At 41.8% G+C, this 20,513-nt stretch overlaps 1 protein-coding gene across 1 annotated transcript in view; it reads left to right on the top strand.

The window, feature by feature from the left end:
* DOCK3 (dedicator of cytokinesis 3) overlaps positions 1-20,513 on the top strand; it is a gene marked incomplete at its 5' end in the record, with an annotated part of 534,371 nt that overhangs the window by 449,796 nt on the left and 64,062 nt on the right. The window contains 6 exons of the mRNA XM_040628234.1: positions 1,320-1,401; positions 4,266-4,436; positions 7,914-8,106; positions 10,742-10,869; positions 13,281-13,427; positions 15,272-15,370. Coding sequence (XP_040484168.1) covers positions 1,320-1,401; positions 4,266-4,436; positions 7,914-8,106; positions 10,742-10,869; positions 13,281-13,427; positions 15,272-15,370 — 820 coding nt within the window. The remainder of the gene's footprint in view (positions 1-1,319; positions 1,402-4,265; positions 4,437-7,913; positions 8,107-10,741; positions 10,870-13,280; positions 13,428-15,271; positions 15,371-20,513) is intronic.

The raw sequence follows: 20,513 nt of genomic DNA, 5'->3' as shown, positions 1-20,513 counted from the left end.
GGCGCCTGGGTGGCACAGCGGTTAAGCGTCTGCCTTCGGCTCAGGGCGTGATCCCGGCGTTATGGGATCGAGCCCCACATCAGGCTCTTCCGCTATGAGCCTGCTTCTTCCTCTCCCACTCCCCCTGCTTGTGTTCCCTCTCTCGCTGGCTGTCTCTCTCTCTCTGTCGAATAAATAAATAAAATCTTTAAAAATAAATAAATTAATTAATTAATTAATTAATTAAAAAGTTCAGTGACAACCACCATTCATTCAGCTGACCTTTTTCTTTCTACTTAATTTTTTTCTAATTGTGGTAAAATACATAGAATATAAAATATCTGTTTTTAAGTGTATATAGCTCAGTGGCATTGAGTGTGTTCAGACTGTTGTACAACCATCACCACCATCCATCAGCAGAACTTTTTTTATCTTGCAAAACTGCAATTCTGTACCCATTAAATATTAACTCCCCTTCACCCCTCCCCCTCCCGCTGCCCCTGGGCAACCACCATTATACTTTCTATTTCTGAATGTGCCTGTTCTAGGTACCTCATGTCAATTGAATCAAACAATACTTGTCTATTTGTGTCTGGCTTATTTCACTTATAACGTCTTCAAGGTTCATCCATGTTGTAGCATGTGTCAGAATTTCCTTCCTTTTAAAGGCAGAATAATGTCCCATTGTACATACATACCACATTTTGTTTATCCACTTACCCGTTGAATACTTGGGGTGCCCTCACCTTTTAGTTACTGTGAATAATGCTGCTATGAACATGGGTATACAAATATCTCTTCAAGACCCTGTTTTCTGTTCTGTTTGACATGTACTTGACTTCTGTGCCTTGTTGCCATGTAAGGCACAGGCCTTCTGATCCTGTCATCTTCCTTCACGCAGGTTACTTGGTCCTAAAAAATAAAATATATGAGATAAAGGAGGAGCAAGAAGGGGCACAAGGGACTGTATTCCTTTATCCGTGTCTACTATTTACTAGTCATTGTATGTTCTGGAGACACAGCAAGTTTAGACAAAACAAAAATACATGCAAAATCCAGGACTTTGGGGACAACTTTCTTATAATCAAAGAAGAAATGTGTGTCAGGGAGAGTGAGAAAGAATGATTATAACTGCTAATTAAAATGTAGCAACTCCGTGGATGAAGTATGTTGTCTGGTCTCAGATGATCTGGAGAGTCTGTAGCTGTAACAGTTCCATCACTTCATTCTGGCTCACCAGCAGGATGTTATTCCTGTGTGGCTAATTCTGGGCTGCAAAAATTTCAAGCTGCATTGCTTTTGAATTAAAGTGGGATTTCTGGAACTGTTCTCTTTCCCAGGGAGCTCATCCGCTGTTTGAAGTGGTACATGGACTGCTCAGCAGAACTGATTCGACAGGACCACATTCAGGAAGCCATGCGGGTAATGTACTGAGCTCACTGTACGTAAAGGGCCCACCCTGCAGTTGTTTGTCAGTAATGTCAATGGTTTATCGCATGTAGGACAAGTGTAGACATCCTAGTACCCTGGCCTGCTTTCAGGAACACCTTGGACTACATAATTCTCCCTTCCCCCCCTTGATTTTTGCCCCAGAAGATCTTTATTCCTAATAATGTTATCTTAAGGCAGAAAGATCGGATGATGTGCCTGTAGCTCCTGGACATGCTTCCTGCCTGGAATCATTCATTCAGTCATTCAGTCGCTCGATGTTTCTTGATACCTTCCATGTGTCAAACACTGTAGTAGCCACTGGGGATTCAGCAGGGGCCCAAGCAGAAAAGGCTAGGCCTTCATAGCGCTTCCATCCAAGTGGAGGAAAGACAGCCAAACATGTAACACAGATAAATACACAAAGTCAGTGAAAAAAAAACAACTTGATGAATACTATGAAGGGAATAAACAGGATCATAGGATAGACTGGCTGGAAAGGAAGGTTTACTTCACATCAAGATTTTAGGGAAAGCCTCTCTGAGGAAGTGACCTCTGGGCTGAAATCAGTGTCCAGACCTGGGGGATGAGCATTCCAGACAGAGGAAACAGCATGTTTAAAAGCCTCACTGAGGCTTCAGTTAACCTTCTGACTCTTGATTTTGGCTCAGGTCATGATCTCAGGGTTGTTTCAAGCAACCAAGAAGTGACTGATGTGACCAAAGCTGGGGATTTCAAATGTTAAATTGGATGGGAGGTGACAAAAAGGAAGAACTGAGGCTGGTTCCAAGGAGTCTGGCTAGATCAGCTGGGTTGATGTCAGGGTTACTTTGGGAAATGTACTTTGGGAGAAGATCAGGTTTGGGTGGAAAGAAGCAAGAGTTCCCTTTGGGGGAGCACTTTTCTGAGGTACTGTCATACATATTCTCATCATTTCAAGCTTGTTTGAATGGCATCTCACACTAATGCATCCAGTACTAAGGTTTTATCAGGTCATTTCCCCTTCTTCATCAAATTTTAGTTAATAAGTCCTCTTGACTAAACCAGTAAGTCTCTATCCAACCCTCTTTTCATCCTTCATGGGATACACATGGTCCTGGCCGGGCAACTGTCTTTCTGGTGTGATAAGGTGCGGACCAGGAAACCTCTTCTTCTTTATTACTCTTGATTCAGTATATCTTGCCACCCATATCCATCTCTTCCTTTCTCTTTCAAAGCCATGGCCTTTCTAATAAGAAAGTTTGACCACCAAGGAAGATGAAAATAAAGAGTGCTTTGTTTTCTTACTTGATTACTTTGTTTGTTCCCTTATGAATGACCTGTAGGAGGTATCTTTGGTGAGTTTGAGGATGGTATTTGGCAAGGTGTTCTAAAAAGATAGGACACTTTTCACTACATCAGGTCCCCCAGGGAACCATGAAGAGGAAAGAGTAGGCACAATGGATCTTCTTAGTGATAGAAAGGTTGTAATAACTTTTAGGGTCTCTTTTCCTTTCAGGTTTATTAACTTAAGTAGAACTGGACAGAGCAGATGCTTCACCCACAGTTATGTGTTCCATTGTCTCCACACAGGGTTGGGAGTACCCTTGAATTTTGAATAAATTTCATGGGCTCCACCACTCATGACCAGGAAGTACAAGCAATTTTGCTGTCTCGTTCTGCCTTTCACTATGGAGCTAGTAGATGTTTCAAGCCATTCGATACATCTCTTGTATTAACTGTCTCAAACTGAAAAAGAAAAAAAAAAAACTGGTCATGAGGAAAACATTTTCCTTTTCAAAACTGAGTATGTAGCATAGGTTTTCCTGGTTCTTTTCAGACCAGGCATTAAAAGGCTACTGGAACGGAGGCTGTAGCATTCATGCTGATGAGGCCACACACTGTAATTTTTTCTACTAGTGCAAGCCTCGGAAGATGCATTTTTCTGACCTAGCCATTCTACCATGCCAGCTGAATTCAATCTGGGCCACAAAACTTTGTTTTTGTTTTGCCAAACCTTCTGATACATGCATAGGTCATGAAAGGTAGCTTGAGAATTATTTCCTATTATATATTTCAAGTAGCTGAACTCCATTTGTTTCATCCTTGGATAAGTTTGTCCCCAGTGTCTCTGCCTTTCCAGTGTCTGGGAAATCTGTGGCATTTCTTTGATTGGAAAGCATAGTCTTGGATTTTCAGTCTGTTCTTTTAAAAGATAATTACTCTGCTCATAAGCATGAGCCAAGCTGCAGGGACTCCCCCGAATTAGATTCTACTCCTAAAACATGTTACAGGAGTTTCATCTTCTGCATTGGTCAAAAATTATGTATGAAGGTGCCCTAGTTTGGAAGAGGATGGAGAGTGAATGTGTCAGGTCCACCTGGGGCTGTGCAACCTGGGTCAGGTTTTCTCCAGACTTGATCCCCAGTGAGAAGGCTGGCACCGTGTCAGGCCCCAGCTGTATCTCAGAGGTGCAGAAGATTCCTTAAGGACTTTTTCTTCATGGAACAAATTCAAGAGAAGTTACATCATTGCTTTTGAAGCCCTTATTTCCAGACCTGAAAAAAAAAATGCGAAGAAACTTAATTTTCTTTTGATCCTGTATGTTCTTGAATTCAACAGCTCCCATAACAGCCTGTGGTTCCTCCTTTCTAGAACCACAAAAACAATTGTGAAATAATTCGGTAATTCTCTCAGGAAGAAGGCAGCTGCTGCTCAGTGACCCTTTGGACTTTTGAGAAAAAGTGCTTGTCTCCACAGTTGAAATTGGCCATCACCTGATTTCAGTGTAGAATTTACAGTTACTTTGCCCTTTATTCCCTGCTTTATTGGTTGTTGGCCATCTTTAACACCTACCCCTTTTGCTCCCACACCTCCAGGCCTTGGAGTACCTTTTCAAGTTTATTGTGCAATCGAGGATCCTGTATTCCCGAGCCACCTGTGGGATGGAGGAGGAACAGTTCCGGTCCAGCATCCAAGAACTTTTCCAGTCCATCCGGTTTGTGCTCAGTCTGGACAGCAGAAACTCAGAAACACTCCTTTTCACTCAGGTGTGTGAGCTGCAGGGAAGTTTTGCTGCTGGATTCTCACCTGCCTTAGCACGTGGCTTATTTGTCCTGTGGCTTCTAGAGTTGAAGAAGCCCTGCCAGACTCCTGTGTGTTGGGTGAGGGGTGATTTGCAAGGAAATACCTAATAGAACAACATGCTGCTTTTACTTCAAAGGCGTCTCTGCCCTAGCTGCCAAATATAAACCAGTGGCTTTATGGTGTAGAAAAAGCACAACTTTACTCTCAGAAGCCCTCTTTAGGCCAAAGCTATTTAGTTACCATACTATTTGTCATTTTTGAACATCTTATTTAAAGGGGATACTCAGAATGTATAGAGAATTTTGTTTCCTAGTCACTGTGTTCATTTTTAAAAAATTAAAAAATATAAACTTTATATTAGTACTTATCCATTCCAGAAGTTAAGAGTGAAATAGGCAGAAATAACTAGAAAACTTTGTTTAAGAATTAAGATTAGATTCTACTGGAATTATCAGTGTGGGAAGAAAATTTGTTTCCTTATACTAATATAACAAAATAAAAATTATTTAAAAAAATAAATAAAAATAAAAATAAAAATGTCCAGTCAGCTAATCTGTTACCTTTCCCAGGGAACGTCATCCTAGAAAGGGTCAAGGATATTGTTTATTATCACAGTCACAAGGGGGATATTTTCTCTTATACATAAATGTCAGAATTTTATCTAATAAAAGCATTTCTTTGATTTTTTTAAGCCAATTATTTTTTTTTGAGGTTCCACACAGACTTTATTTTATTTTGCTTTATTTTCTTTAATGTATTTTTTAAGATTTTTAAATTTAATTTTATTTATTTTTTTATAATAATATTTTTTATTATATTATGTTAGTCACTATACAGTACATCCCTGGTTTCTGATGTAAAGTTCGATGATTCATTAGTTGCGTATAACACCCAGTGCACCATGCAATACGTGTCCTCCTTACTACCCGTCACCAGCCTATCCCATTCCCCCACCCCCTCCCCTCTGAAGCCAATTATTATTCAAAACCTAACAGCAAAGATCACTCTCGTCCATTCATTCAGTTGCTGCCAAGACTGTCATGAGTGCCAATATATGTTTAAATATTTCCTTTAAGGATAAAGAAAGGGGGGTAATCAGAAGGGGGAATGAAACATGAGAGACTATGGACTATGAGAAACAAACTGAGGGCCACAGAGGGGAGGGGGGTGGGGGAATGGGATAGGCCGGTGATGGGTAGTAAGGAGGGCACGTATTGCATGGTGCACTGGGTGTTATACACAACTAATGAATCAACGAGCCTTACATCGGAAACCGGGGATGTACCGTATGGTGACTAACATAATATAATAAAAAATCATTATTGAAAAAAAAAAAAAAAATAAATAAATAAATATTTCCTTTAAGAGTCTGCTCTTTTGTTTTCCACGTGACTTTCCGCTGCCCCTGATGCCAATTGCCTTTAAGCTCCTTGGACCAGAGAACAAGTGAACAACTGTGAGTTAGACTCTATAAAAGAGTGGAAATTCCTCAAGGTTTCCAGGTGTCTCTGTAAGAAAAGGTCATTCCATGGTCTCCCTTCCAAAGTACCCCACACAACTCATCTTCTTCCTCCCATCTCTCCTCCTGCCAACAAGGGCCCAGGACACCTACTCTTCCCCTCAGCATACATAGATATGGGGTGCTCAGAGGTAGCTAGCAGAGCAAGGCAGAGATGCATACTGAGAACTTAGCAATGCCTTGTACTCTGTGGCATGTTCCTATCGCATCAGGAGAGTTCAGATCTAGTCTCAGCTTAGACCCGAGTCAGGGGCAGACCTGCTTCTTTGGTGCCAGGCTCATGTTTCATGAGTTTCAGAACTCTCAGCAAGTCTACGGTACTGATAGATTTTATGTCTTTGCTTCTGACCACTAGGAGATGTTCGGGTGCAAGTGTCCTTCTGTCCTGGTGCAAAGTACAGGAAATCTCACCATTTAAGAGAATATTTACTATTTGTTGTGGATTATGAAAGGCCTGCTTTCCCCCCTTTGTCTTTTATATCTAACTTCTTATGATACTATGCTTTTGTGCTTGTTCTAATTTCTGCAAAAAAAAAAAAAATCCCTTTGATATCCCAAGGAGTTATAAATCTTTGGATAGAATTCATCTAAGTTCTGTCCTTGGGCCTGGCCTGAACACAGACTGCCGTATATTTCACAGACGGACTTGTTTCCCCATGGCATAAATTTTCACCCACTGTAGGCCAGTGTCTACTGCCTGATGAAGCATTCAAGGAAAACAGCCCCCCGCCCCCGTGCACTCTCACCTTCTTGTCTCACAGTGACACTCCATTCCCTTGTGTGAATTCTGGATTAATCGTGTAAGAGGACTGAGAAGTGGGAAAGTCTGCTACCATGTAGACAAGAGAGAAGGAGGACCAGTATTTCTCAAAGGCCAATGATGTGCCAGCCACTCTGCTGGAAACTAACCTCATACACCTAATTTTTTTCATGCCAATACCAAGAGACAAGAGATAACATCATCCTCATTTTATAGATGAGAAAACGGAGGATTAGGCAGTAACTCACGGAAGGCTATATGATAGATAAGTAGTAAAGCGGAGATTTGAACTCATGTCTGTCTAATTCCAAAATTCTCTTTCTCCTATACTCCTCTGCCTCTGAAAGACTCTGGAACTATTACCAGATTGTCTTGAAGAGGCCACTTCATAGGTCTACCAGAGCCAAGATCCATGAGGAGAAGTCTCCAAACACACACACTCCCACCCATGCACTGGCCATCTAGTTTGCTGAACTCTATGCCAACATAATCACCAGTCCTCAAGAGTTCCTAGCTGACTAAATCCGCACATCTTCCATCCCCAAGTGGATTTACAGTTGACACTGCCAAGCATCACAGATGAAGGACACGATTTACAAAGCCTTCAGATTTCATGGTTTCAAATAAATGTCTCTATCCTGGGAAAATGGTCCAGTTCTCAGAGCTGGATTGCTGGCTACAGGGCTGTGAGCGGAGTTCAGCTCATGCTGCTTGCTGGTGCTCAGCTCTCTCCACTATATGTTCTTTGAGCAGTTCCTGGCTTGAATTTGAGACCAAAATTAGAAAGTCGAGAGTTTGATCATAGAGACAGACAAAAAATTTAAATCCATTTTGTGAGCAAAACAACTATGGCTATTAAGCCATATTGAGCTGATTTCTTTTTATGTTGCCTTCTCTTGCCAGCAAATGTACTGGCAAGTTATGAAAGCTTCAAGTGGCCTGAGCCCCAGCAAGTTTTCTTGTTTTAGTTTCCTTTTTGCTCTTCTGTTCCATGCCCCAAGAATGCTGCAGGGATGTGCGGAGTCAAAGGCCTGGGAGGAGCCCCCATGAGCCGGGGGTGCTGCAGTGACTTTTCAGCCTCTCGCCTCCTCGTATGATCATCTGACCACGTGAGCTAGACACCTAACTCTGCGCTAACCACAGCCTCACTTGCTTCTACAGGCTGCACTCCTTAATTCCTTCCCAACCATCTTTGATGAGCTGCTGCAAATGTTCACCGTGCAGGAGGTGGCAGAGTTTGTAAGAGGGACTCTGGGGAGCATGCCCAGCACCGTGCACATTGGGCAGTCAATGGATGTGGTGAAGCTCCAGTCCATCGCCAGGACTGTGGATAGCCGCCTGTTTTCTTTCTCAGGTAAATCAAGTTGGGACGAGAGTCAGACTCACCTTTCCTCCTTTCCAGGGTATTATCAAGTAGTAACCAAAGGATCTGCTTTATCAGCCATCATGCAAGAAGCCTGTGGCCCTAAAAATGCAGAGCGTTTGGGAAACTATGTTAGATAATGCAGCCAAGACAGAGGCCTACTGCCTCACTCATGATTTATCCCTAGGGACCTGCAGCCTGGGCCATGCCCATGGGTGGCCTGCAGAGCAACTTCCAGGCCCACAAGTCTAACCGGCTGCCAAGAGTTGGGCCTGCCACACCCCCTGCAGGATGAGAAAGCAGAGGGAAAGGAGGGGGGAACAAGAGAGAAGGGTGTAGCCCAAGGGGATGAGGGTAAGTCAAGGAAATAAGAGAAACCCTTTAAAGGGGGCCCTAAGGACCCACTGTGTTTACTTTGTTCCTTGTCTCACCAATCAGATAGATTCCTTGCCTGTCTTTGAAAGAGCCTCTAAGGATCAGATAAAGAGATGGACAGTGAGCCCTCCATTTCCCAAGAGGTCAGGACAGCCTAACAAATAATAGACAGCCCAGATTACCTTTCTGGAAGAACCTCTGTATTCACATCGGAAACTACATTCAGCATGATCAGCCTGGCAGTGGTACCAAATACTCAGTGGCCAAATGTTAAGATCAGTATGAGCCTTATCCTTTAAATGGAATATCATGATCATAGAATAAACTTCTAGGTCACAGAAGTAAATCTGAAACACTAACAAAACAATTATTATTAGGATTTTTATAATTAGAATTTTTGGTAGTAAATTTTTTTTTTACTTTTAAAGTGTAAGAACGATAATTTCTCAACCAAGTGCTACACACAATTGAAATATTAAATAAATGTTCCCTTTAACTTAACTCTGCCAGAATAGGTTATTATTCATGGCAAAGCTGCCACCAAGAAAGTCAGCTTTTCTCTACCAGTCACTCTTTATAGTTAACACTTCTCCCTTCACCAGTTCCTGGGCTGGAGATTTTTATCACTGGTTTGGACGCGTTGGCACTGAGGCCACTGCATACGTTCAGGCTTTGTGCGCTGCTTGAAGAAGAGGCTTTCGAATATATGGGAAGGGGGACAGCAGACTGCCCTCACTGGCATCCTTTATTTCTAATATTTTTGTACGTACTCGCTGCTTCCCATAATCACTTAAGAAAAACTGGTCTTAAACTTTATGCGGCAATGGAACTATGTAGTTGGAGTTTGAGATGACAAGCCACCACCAGATTTTCATTTGCATCTCCGTTTCATTGAATGCTTGAGTTGCAGCGGCTCCCTTGAAGCAAGATTTTTACCGGCAGTGTCTTTTAAGCAACACTTACATTCTCAGAGCATATCAGCCCGGTCTCTTCTTCAGCACGTTCCAATAACAAGCTGCTGTTTTCTCTGCAGATAGTTATTGGTTGTTATATAAATCCTGCTCTGTTGGTGTTTTGGTCTACAGAATGTATCATGAACTTCTCTTTTGTCCAACCATCCTTTTAAACATAGAACAGCTGTCATTCCATTTTATTTGAATATATTCTAAATATTTGACACGACAGCCCCCAAATCTCTTATAAGTCATATAATTTGTCTTTGGCTGGAAAAAAAAAGTTTTTTTTCTGAATTTCATCTGGAATACTTAACTATGGTCAAATAAATCCAAAATGCCCTGGCTTGTTTGTATTACTGGCAATCTGACTGCATCATGCTGGCCAGGTAGGAGGGTACCTGCAGAGTCACACAGTCACTGAGCACATGGGAGGGCAGAGCACCCGAAACGTGTTCACACTTGTATTTCACTTTGTCTTCTCCTCAAACCTGTGAAGGAAATGCAGAAAAGGCCATTAGCACCTCATTGTACAGATGGGAAAAAGCAAGCCCATAGAAGGAATCAACCAGCCTAAGGTCCCCTAGGGTGAGTTAATAAAGGAATTTGAACTAGGATTCAGCCTTCCTGACAAGAGTTCTAAATATAGTCATCTCCTTATGAAAATGTTCAGGTAACATTGAGGAGAAAAGTTAGGATTGACAATAAGCATTAGCTAATTATCAAAGGCTTATGACAAGACAAGTCCTCTACTGTTCCCTTCTTTGCTGTGGACATGCCAAGCCTGTCCCCTAAGCCTGAGGGGAAAAGGAGGTAGGCATAATGGCTGCCACCAAGTAAATGTTCATGCCAGGCACCTAGCCAGAGCATCATAAAGAGTCACCTTTTATAATCCATGTCAAGTCTACAGGTTCGATCAGTATAGTTCATAGAACTAGGTGTGTCATTTAAATGGAATTTTCACTGTAAGCTATGCTTTTATTTTTGGAATCTAATCATTAAAGAGATTTCGTTTGGAAGTAATCCCCTAACATTCATCCTGCACAAAATGTCATAGATACTGAGGCTTAAAAGGAGAAAGAAGGAAAGAGAGATGGAAGGATAATGCTGTGGGATGTCTTATAATGTCTAGGAGGTGGGTTTTTAGGCCCTCATAAGGGAAGGAAGTTACCTCCAGCTTGGCACCAGTTTCAGCCCCACTTGCTTTGAGACCAGTTAAGCACCACAGTGCTGCTGTCTTCCAGAGGTAGCTAGTTCTCCTCTGAAGGGCTTCTTCACCTTTGTGTTTTCTCTCTCAGAATCCCGCCGCATCCTGCTTCCCGTGGTTCTCCATCACATTCACCTTCACCTGAGGCAGCAGAAAGAGCTGCTAATCTGCTCAGGGATTCTTGGCAGCATCTTCTCCATCGTCAAGACCAGCTCTCTGGTAGTGGCCCCACGTCCACCTCATCCTGCCTCAGCTCTGCCCGTCTTGTATTACTTTAGCCAGAGGCAGACCAACAAAGATCACTTTGTACATTGCTCAGTCAGAGAAGCTTTCATCAGTGACAGGAAGGTGCCCAAGTGAATGGAGGCCTGTGTATGCCCAGCGGGGCTTCTCCACACAGCACAGTTTTGCTATTTGAAAAAAAGTTGTGCTCCCATAAATCCATCCAGAAATGTAGTTATCTTTAACACCAGAAAGCCCGATCCTGTGCCATGTTCTATTTCTATCAAAAGGTATTAATCCTGTGTTCCTGGGAGTGTTCTGAGGATACTCAGGCACAAGAGCAGGGAGACAGGCCCAGGCTGGGAGGCAGTTTGCTCATTCAGACTTTTCTGTCAGCTTCCTGGCAGCTTGATTCCACCCATATGGCATTCCTATACCATGCCAGATGAGGTCAGGATGTATGAGAGATAGTTCTTGCCCACAAGAGCTCTGAGCCTCATGGGATGGGAGAATTGCACTTTAAAGATGAGGTTTCAACTAGTAATGCTTTTGCCTATTTTCTCTCCTCTTTACTTTTTTGTTTAAAAAGAGATCTGTCAGGGGCCAGGGGGGTGGAGAAAAGACATGTAACAGGCATGAATAAGGGTAGGGATTTATTTTAATGATATTTATTTTATATATTATAATAGAAGAAATACATATTAGAGAAAATGTATAAACTATAGGAAAGTATAAAAAAAGAAATTAAGAACAAGAGTGAGTTTTTTATTACAACATCTTACTAAATTGAGATCAAGTTTCTGGAGAATAAAATTTCAAGCACATTTAAAATGCAGACCGGTAGCCAGGTAATAAGAATGTACAGGTTAGGCTACCCATGTAGAGCAGGAGAGGTCCTGAAAAAAAGAGTATGGTTGCTTTGAGCAAGATGTAGGGACCCAGTAGGGTGCTCTGGTGTCCAGACTTAAAGTACCACCTGGAGACAGGGGCCTCAGTTGGCAGAGTGCCTGTGGTGGTTGTAGTGGCCCTATTGTTTGCTCTTGGCTCCAGGCAAGGCTTGGCAGCTCTCCTTCCCACCAGGCCTCAGAGAGGCAACACTAGGCACATAAGGTGTGTTAGCAGCCCAAGGTCAGACTTGAGGAGGTGGGAGGCTTCTTGCTAAAGGAAGGAGAGAAATTGAAGGGGAAAATAAAGGGAAGGAGAGGAATGGAAGAGGAATGGAAACAGGTAAAAACCTGAAGGAGATGGTCTGGTTGTTTTTGTGGGACTAGAGAGTTGCGTGCAACTGGTTGCTTACAACTAGTCAGGGAGACAACATAGATAAGAGTGTTACAGTCACTTCGGCAGATGAGAAAGCAGACTTTGGCCCCAGAAGCTGCTCACATTTTTCGTGTGGAATGGACACAGTATAATTACATTGAATGGATAGGTAGGGGTGGAATTAAGCTCCAGGAGAGTAGAGATAGTATCTTTCTTGTTCACCTCTGTATACGCAGGTTCACAAACAGTGATCGGCACATGGAAAATGCTTAACGAACAATCGATTGGTGGATGGATGGGGAGATGGACATTTATACCAGTAATAATATAAAGAGGCTAGAGAAGGGGCAATGGGAATCTCGGTGAGATAAATGAAATCAGGCTACAAGATGTGAGATTAGTGTGAGAGGTCTGTAAAAGGATAGCACAGACTCTTCCTAGACTCAGAGTGTGGTGGCCGAGAAGCAGAGCTTAGTGAGGAGGTAGGCTCCATTGTTTTTGTGAGGCTGCCCAAGAAAGACACATTGAGACCAGAGTCCTTCAGGTGAACCAGGGAACGCGAGCAAGAATGCTGAGGGGCTAGAAGTGAAATGCAGCCATACTGAGAAGCATTTGGGGCCAGCAAAGCTTCACATCACCTAAAAGAAAGCCCTGAGGAGAAAACAGTCCTCTTAAAGATTGAGACACTTCCTTGTGCATTAGCAGTTGTGCGTTAGCAAGAGTGAAGGTGCTACCACCACACCCTGTGGCGTGAATACCATTTTCTCAAAGCGTTAGCAGTGTTGTGCTTTCTCCTGACTTTTCGAGGGAAATCGAAGAAAACATGTAACTTAGGACCCTCGCTTCTGTCCTGTATATTACAGTGGACCTAGGTTCATTACCTGAGGTTCAGAACTGCGGGTGTCAGGTGGTGCTGGGTTAGGCGAAGTCCCGGGCCACCATACCAGGGCAACAGAGGCAGGTTTGCCTCATCTTCTCTCAGGGCCACTGTCTCAGGTTCCTTGCCACTGCATGCTAGTGAGGCCGGAGCTCAGTGTTAAGAATCCAGTCAGAAGACCACTCCTGACGTCGCTGACTTAGGGAGTGCTGCCAGCTGCCTGACAGCTGGGCCCGGTGCTAACCGTGTGCTCTCTCACTGCCCGCTCCAGGAGGCAGATGTCATGGAAGAGGTAGAAATGATGGTGGAGAGCCTCCTGGACGTGCTCTTGCAGACTCTGCTCACCATCATGAGCAAATCGCACGCTCAGGAGGCGGTAAGAGGGCAGCGGTGCCCGCAGTGCACAGCCGAGATCACTGTTAGTAACTAACATTCAGGTTTTCTTGCTTTCTTTTCTAACCTGGGGCTCCCGCACACCAGCCTCCACCTCCTCATCGCGCCACCTTCATCTCCATCTCCCTTCCTGCATGGTTGTCAGCATGCTGCCCTCTTCCCTTCTCGCGACTGGTTCCCATCTCCACTCTGAAAGCCCCAGGTTCATAGTCCCAGAAGTCTACTAGATGCAGGGAATGCTTTGTATCCTGTTTCCCTGCACTCTGTCTCTGTTGGCCACTGCCTTTATGCCAACTCATTTTCTATTACGTAGAATGAAGCAGAGACGTAGTAAGAGATTGAAGGTGAAAAATGGACTTTTCCTTCGAGGAGCAGGCTCTTCTAAATGATGTGCTGCAGAGCAGAATAATTTTCTTAGAATTTGGCTATATCTACAGATTAGTTGTTTTTGTCCACAGTGTTTGTATCCAAATGTCTAGCGTCAGGAAAACTGTGGTGAGATAGAATTGCACTGGCATTACTGGACAATTAGAAGAGAAACAGCCTGGGCAGCCTCTCAGGAGGGACAGAGACACAGCCCCCACTCCTATACCCAGAGCGGACTTCTTAACCCTGGTATTAGAACTCAATAAACAGATTGCGTGGAATCTTCCAGTCGGCAGGTGGGAGGCTGCAGTGATTTCTTTGAAGTGAATCCTCTGTGGGAGCAAGCCAAGCTCCAGCAGGCTAGGGAGAGCAGGGAGAGCAGAGAACAGGCATGTGTTCTGAAGCACTGAGCATAGAAAGAATGTTCCCTTGGGAGCGCCTATTGCGGGCACTCTCACTGCAGGTAAAAACATGCATACCCTGCTATGTCCTGGTAACGCCAGCTTCTGTCCAACGACTGCACAGCTCTTGCTGCGGGCCAAACCTGCTCTGTGCACTTTACAAACACTCATTTAGCGATGCTAATTCACATAGGTGTAATGAAGATGGTAATAACTGCATAATTTACCCAGCATGTCTTTATGTACTGGACTTTTCCACTGAAAAGCTTCATGTACATTCATTCCTCCAATCCTCATAACAAATCTATGAATTATGGCTTATTAAGCCCATTCTCTGGATGAAACTGAGGTTCATATACATGTGTATGTTCCACGTACACATATGCATAATGATTTCATATGTCTAGAAATGCTCTGAGAGACAAAAAACCATTGTCAAATTTCCATGAGTTCAAAAGCATTTGATCAGCTGCCCCATGCCAAAAATTTCCATAAGATGGTGAAAGTCTTGGAGTCCTTAAAACACGGTTTTCTTCCATGTTACCACAGTTGGAAATTAAAGAAATTTTGATGATTCATTTTTTATCCTGAAATTTTTACTTATCTTAAAGCCCACAACTTGTCTTCTCATAAAGAGAAGCTCCAACCCAGCACGATGGGAAGAGCCCCAATTCTGCCCAGAAAAGGCTGAGCACCCTGTTCTGAGGAACCCCTTTAGACTTCAGTGTGGTGGCCTGACAACATATAGTGACAAAGGACTGTGTAGCCAGAAATTTCCTAGGAAAAAAACTAGACTATCTGTCTCACTTTGCAGTACTTCTTTGTTACAGTTGTTAAGGTTTTTCCATTAGCCCCATGCTGCTGAGGTCTCATCAAAACTCCCAAGCCCTTCAGGTCTCCCTTAGCAGAAAAGAAAACTCAGGGCCAGAGTTCTCACCTTCCCTTTCATGATCATTGGGGCCATCTCAGACCCTTCCTTCTCTCCTTGCCCTCTGTGGACTGGGGAAATAGCTCATGTGGTTAGCTGTGCTGAGTGGTTTTGTTTTGTTTTGTTTTGTTTTGTTTTGTTTTGTTTTGTTTTGTTTTTTTGGTTGGTCCTCAGGGTGAGTACGTGTCCTGCCTTCTCTCGCTGCTCCGCCAGATGTGTGACACCCATTACCAGCACCTCCTGGACAACTTCCAGAGCAAAGATGAACTCAAGGTGGGCAACAAACCTACCTTAAAACTGACTTTTCACCCCAGACAGGAAGCATGTAGCTGAGACTGCCCAGGGGCTTTCCCCCTGCCGGGGGCCGAGTGCAAGTGACTGATGCTGCCTAGGGCAAAGGGTTCACCAGCCCCCATTTTACAGCTGTGAGTGTATGGCTCCCAGAAGCTGAAAGCCAGCAATGTTCGGATACAGACAGACCCCAGTAACACTGGCAAGTTTTCCCTGACTGGTAGCAGCCCTATGACCATGTGCCTCTATGGGAGGCTGCTCTCGGCCATAGTAGTTGTCCGCAAACCAGAACTCTTTCCTTTCTTATGAACTCAATAATCACCTTATATTTTCCCCCTGCAAACCAGACTTCACTGTTTAATAACTGTAATTATAATAATGGTGACGACTTTTCTTCATTAAAATGTATTTCTGGAAGTGACCTGTAGAAAGAAAAAGTGAGGGCTCTCCATTGGCTACCAGATTCTGGATCCAGACCACTGGGGCAGATAGTGCAGAGAAATGGGCCCATGATCCACACAATAGAAGAGCATTCCCAAACTTCCTGTGGTATCAGCTGCTGACAAACTGCTAGGGCTTGTGTCTTTGCCTTAGAATGTGCTACTCAGTTCATCCCTGGATAAACAAACTATTGCAAATTTTAGTTGCATGCTCTGCCTCCATTCAGAAGTATTTCATAGTAATGCATTTGCATTTCATAGTAATGCATTTGCATTTCATAGTAATGCATTGCACTTTTATTTGTACGACCTTTATTAATCATATTATATCAGTTAGTATTAGGTGTCATTTTCTAGTATCTGACTTGACCTGCCTTTCCACAGACATGGATCTCTGCAGATTGTTGCCATTAACTCATTGCAGTAAGGTCAGCCCGTCTTCTTGGATGGGTGAATTGACAGCCCTTGAAGTGAACCAAAAGTTAGCCAGAGATCAAAGCAGAGCTTGAGGTGGGCATAGAGCCTGAAAATCCAGGGTTGGCTATTCTAGATCATTTTCAGCCTTTGTGGCTCTACTAACTGATTCGCAGTCAGAAGCTCGGGCTGACATCATTCTCTTACTTTTTAATTTAAATCATATTTTTATAACACCAATATGTACACATTTTTAAATTTTAAATTTTTTATTCATTTATTGAAAGCCTATTCTGTGCAGGCACTATACCCAGAACCTTATGGGTTTGTTTGGGTTTTTTTTATAATAATTTTTTATTATGTTATGTTAGTCACCATACAGTACATCCCTAGTTTATGGGTTTTTAAATTTTTAATTTCAGTGTAGTTAATATTCAGTGTATATGTATACATTATCTTAAAAGCCAAAGCACATCACAAAGCTCATAACATAAAATGGTGGTTCCCTAGTTCAACCTGACCCATGTCCAGTTTCTACTCCCCAGAAGCAGTCACTTTGAATTCTTTTGCTGTTCTTTAAGCTTCTACTGCCATTTTAAATTTTAACTGGTAGTTTTTGTCTATTTTCTTCTTCCCATGGAAAATGAGGGTGACTCTCTTCTCTCTCACACACATATCTTTCCTCTCATTCTTCCGATATAGTCCGCATACATTTTTGTTTAAATCAGTAATTGACTCTTCTTTATTACAGCTGGGTAAGTACTGTGGTGAGTCAACTGCTATGCTGTTACACTTCCTTTCTCATAAAACTTCCTGTTTTTTCCTAGAATTATTTGCCTCTTTTGTTACTCACTTTTTTTTTTGTTGTTTTCTTTTGGTTTTCAAGTCTGGCTAGGATTTCCTACTCCCTCTCTGTAATAAACCTCTTCTTTCAGCTTTCCTCAAGGTCAAATCTGTCAGATACTACTGTCAGGTCACTTTTTCTTTTCCTGGAAACTTGCCCTGTTTTTATTTGTTTCAGTCTCTAATGTACATGTTAGAGACTTTCCTTCTATATGTAAAGACTTTTGGATGTCAGTCTGTGTCTAAAAGTGAGGTGGTCTGGTGCTAATGAGAAGCTCTATGTGTGTGCGGGGCTTGTCTCCAGGCTTCTCTGTAGCTGACTGAAGAGGGTCTGGCCATTTGGTCAGAATATCCTCTAATTCCTGTATCTACTGGTCTGCTTTCTTGGACTTGTCTCTTTCCTGAGACAAGAATCCCTTTCCCTTCCTAAGAATGGAGTAGCCTACCAATGTTTTGGAAACCAAATAGCAAAAAGGGACTGGGAACCTTCCAGTTCAGCANNNNAACTTTCTCTGAGCGCCTGTTTTCATTTTGGCATCTCAGCCCATGAGAACAGATCCTCAGTGAATAACTACTCCAGAGAGCAGCCCTCAGTCTTCTGACAGGATGGGGAAAGCCTGGTCACCTAGGGGCATGAGATGGCAGAAGAGATCTTAGGGAGACTGTAAATCAGTCTTCCTGTTTTTAGCCTTCATATCCCAGTCCCACAGAGGTACCTGGTGAAGCCTACAGTTTCTGAGATTCTTGTTTCCTATTGCTGTCACTTCCAAAGGCTCTTAGCTGTTGTCGTTCTCAAATATATTAAGTCAGTTACCACAAAAGCTTTCAAAATGTATTCACCTCTTCTGATTACTGTGTTCTTATTTCCTGTTTCCTTTGTCTCTGTGGGCATATGTATTTCTTGACTGTCATTTTAAAGGATTTGAGCTGAAACAGACATGAGGGAACATATGCAGTCCACCACACCAAATATAGAGTTCGGCACATTTATTCTTTTTTTATGATAGCATTATTGAGATATAATTTGCATACTGTAAAATTTACACTTTTAAATTGTACAAGTCAGTGTCTCTCATTATATCCATCTTAAAAGACTTATCACAAATTAACAAGATCAAGTTAATAATTTATAACTTCCCACAAAGAAAAGCCAAAGACCAAATGGCTTAATTGGTGCATTCTACCAAATTTTTAAAGAATTAATGCCAATCCTTCACAAGCTCTTATAAAAAATGGAAGAGGCAGGAACACTTCCAGCTCATTTTATGAAGTCAGCAGTACCCTGACATGAAAACCAAAGGCAGCCATCACAAGAAAAGCAAACTATAGACCAATATCCCTTATAAATATAAGTGCAGAAACCTTTAGCAACATACTAGCAAACTGAATCCAGGAACATACTAAAAGAAGTATACACCATGATCACATGGGATTGATCCCAGAAATGCAAGGTTGGCTTAACATATGGTAATCTATCAATGTAATACACCATTGAATAGAATAAAGGACAAAAACAGAATCCTAAGTGAAATAAGTCAGGCAAAGAAAGACAATTATCATATGGTTTCTCTCATCTATGGAACATAAGAACTAGGAAGATTGGTAGGAGAAGAAAGGGATAAAGAAAGGGGGTAATCAGAAGGGGGAATGAAGCATGAGAGACTATGGACTCTGAGAAACAAACTGAGGGCTTCAGAGGGGAGCAGGGTGGGGGAATAGAATAGGCTGGTGATGGGTAGTAAGGAGGGCACATATTGAATGGTGCACTGGGTGTTATACGCAACTAATGAATCATCGAACTTTACATCAGAAACCAGGGATGTACTGTATGGTGACTAACATAATATAATAAAAAAATATTATTATAAAAAAACAGGATCATCATAATGGCTGTAAAAAAATCAGTGTTTTAAAACTTTCATGATAAAATCATTCACTCAACAAACTAGAAATAGAGGGGAATTTCTTCAGACTATGATAAAAGACATCTATGAAAAACCCACAGCCAACATCATACTTAATAACAAAAGACTGAATCCTTTCCTGTTAAGGTCAGGAACAAGAGAAAGACATCTGCTCTAACCACTTATATTCATTATATTGGAGCATCTAGCTGGAGCAATTCGGCACAGGTTTGGAAAGGAAGAAGTAAAACTATCTCTATCCTCAGATGGTATGATTTTGTATATAGAAAATCCTAAGACATCCATAAAAACAGTATCAGGAGTAATAAGCTCAGCAAAGTTGCAGGATGCATAATTAATATGTAATTAATATGATATATAAAAATCAATTCTTTTTCTTGGCACTAGAAATGAACAATTCAAAAATGAAATTAAAAGAACATCTCCATTTACAAAAGTATAAAAACATATAAAATAATAAGTAAAGGAAATTAAAGAAGACCAAAACAAGTGAAAGACACCCCATGTTCATGGATTGGAGCACTTAATGTTATTAAGAGGACAGTACTTCACAAAGTGATCTACAGGTTTGATACAAGACCTCTCAAAGTTTCCACTGCCTTTTTGCAGATATTGACAATCTGATCTATAATTCATAGGGGAAAGAAAGTGACTCAGAATAGCCAAACAATCTTGAAAAATAAAGCAAAATTGGAGAATTCACACTTCCCAGTTTCAAAACTTACAACAAAATAACAGTAATCAGAATTGGTACTTGCATAAAGATAGACATAAAGATCAATGGAATTGGATTGAGAGTCTAGAAATAAACCTTTATATTTACAGTCAATTGAACTTCAATAACGTTGCCAAGACAATATAAAGAGTAAAGAAGTCTTTGCAGCAAATGGTTCTGGGACAACTTGATATCTAACCTCTGCCTCATACCATATAAAAAAATCAACTGGAAAGGGATCATAGACCTAAATGTAAGAGCTAAACTATAAAACTCTTAGAAGGAAACAGGAGTGAGTATATCTTTATGTCCCTTGGTTTAGCAGTGATTTCTTAGTTATGACACCAAAAGCACAAGCAACAAAAGAAAAAATAGATGTTAGACTTCATCAAAATTAAAAACTTCTGTATTTAAACTGAATGGGAAGTCATCAGAGGGAGAAAAACCATGTGAGAGACTCTTAACTCTAGGAAACAAACTGAGGGTTGCTGGAGAGGAGGTGGGTGGGGGGATGGGGTAATTGGATGATGGGCATTTAGGAGGGCACATGATGTGATGAGCACTGGGTGTCATATGCAACTGATAAATTATTGAACGTTACATCTGAAACTAATGATGTACTATAAGTTGGCTAATTGAATTTAAATTTTAAAAAAATTTCTGTGTTTCAAAGGATGCCAACAAGAAAGTGAAAGCCCACAGAATGGAAGAAAATATTGGCAAATCATATATCTAATAATAGGACTTGCATGTAAAATATATAAATAACTCTTACAACTCAAGAATGA

The sequence above is a fragment of the Ursus maritimus genome, unplaced genomic scaffold (genome assembly GCF_017311325.1).
Source record: "Ursus maritimus isolate PB19 unplaced genomic scaffold, ASM1731132v1 scaffold_14, whole genome shotgun sequence".
Classification (NCBI taxonomy): domain Eukaryota; kingdom Metazoa; phylum Chordata; class Mammalia; order Carnivora; family Ursidae; genus Ursus; species Ursus maritimus.
Note: the sequence above shows the minus strand (reverse complement) of the source record. Positions and strands in the feature narration are given on the sequence as shown.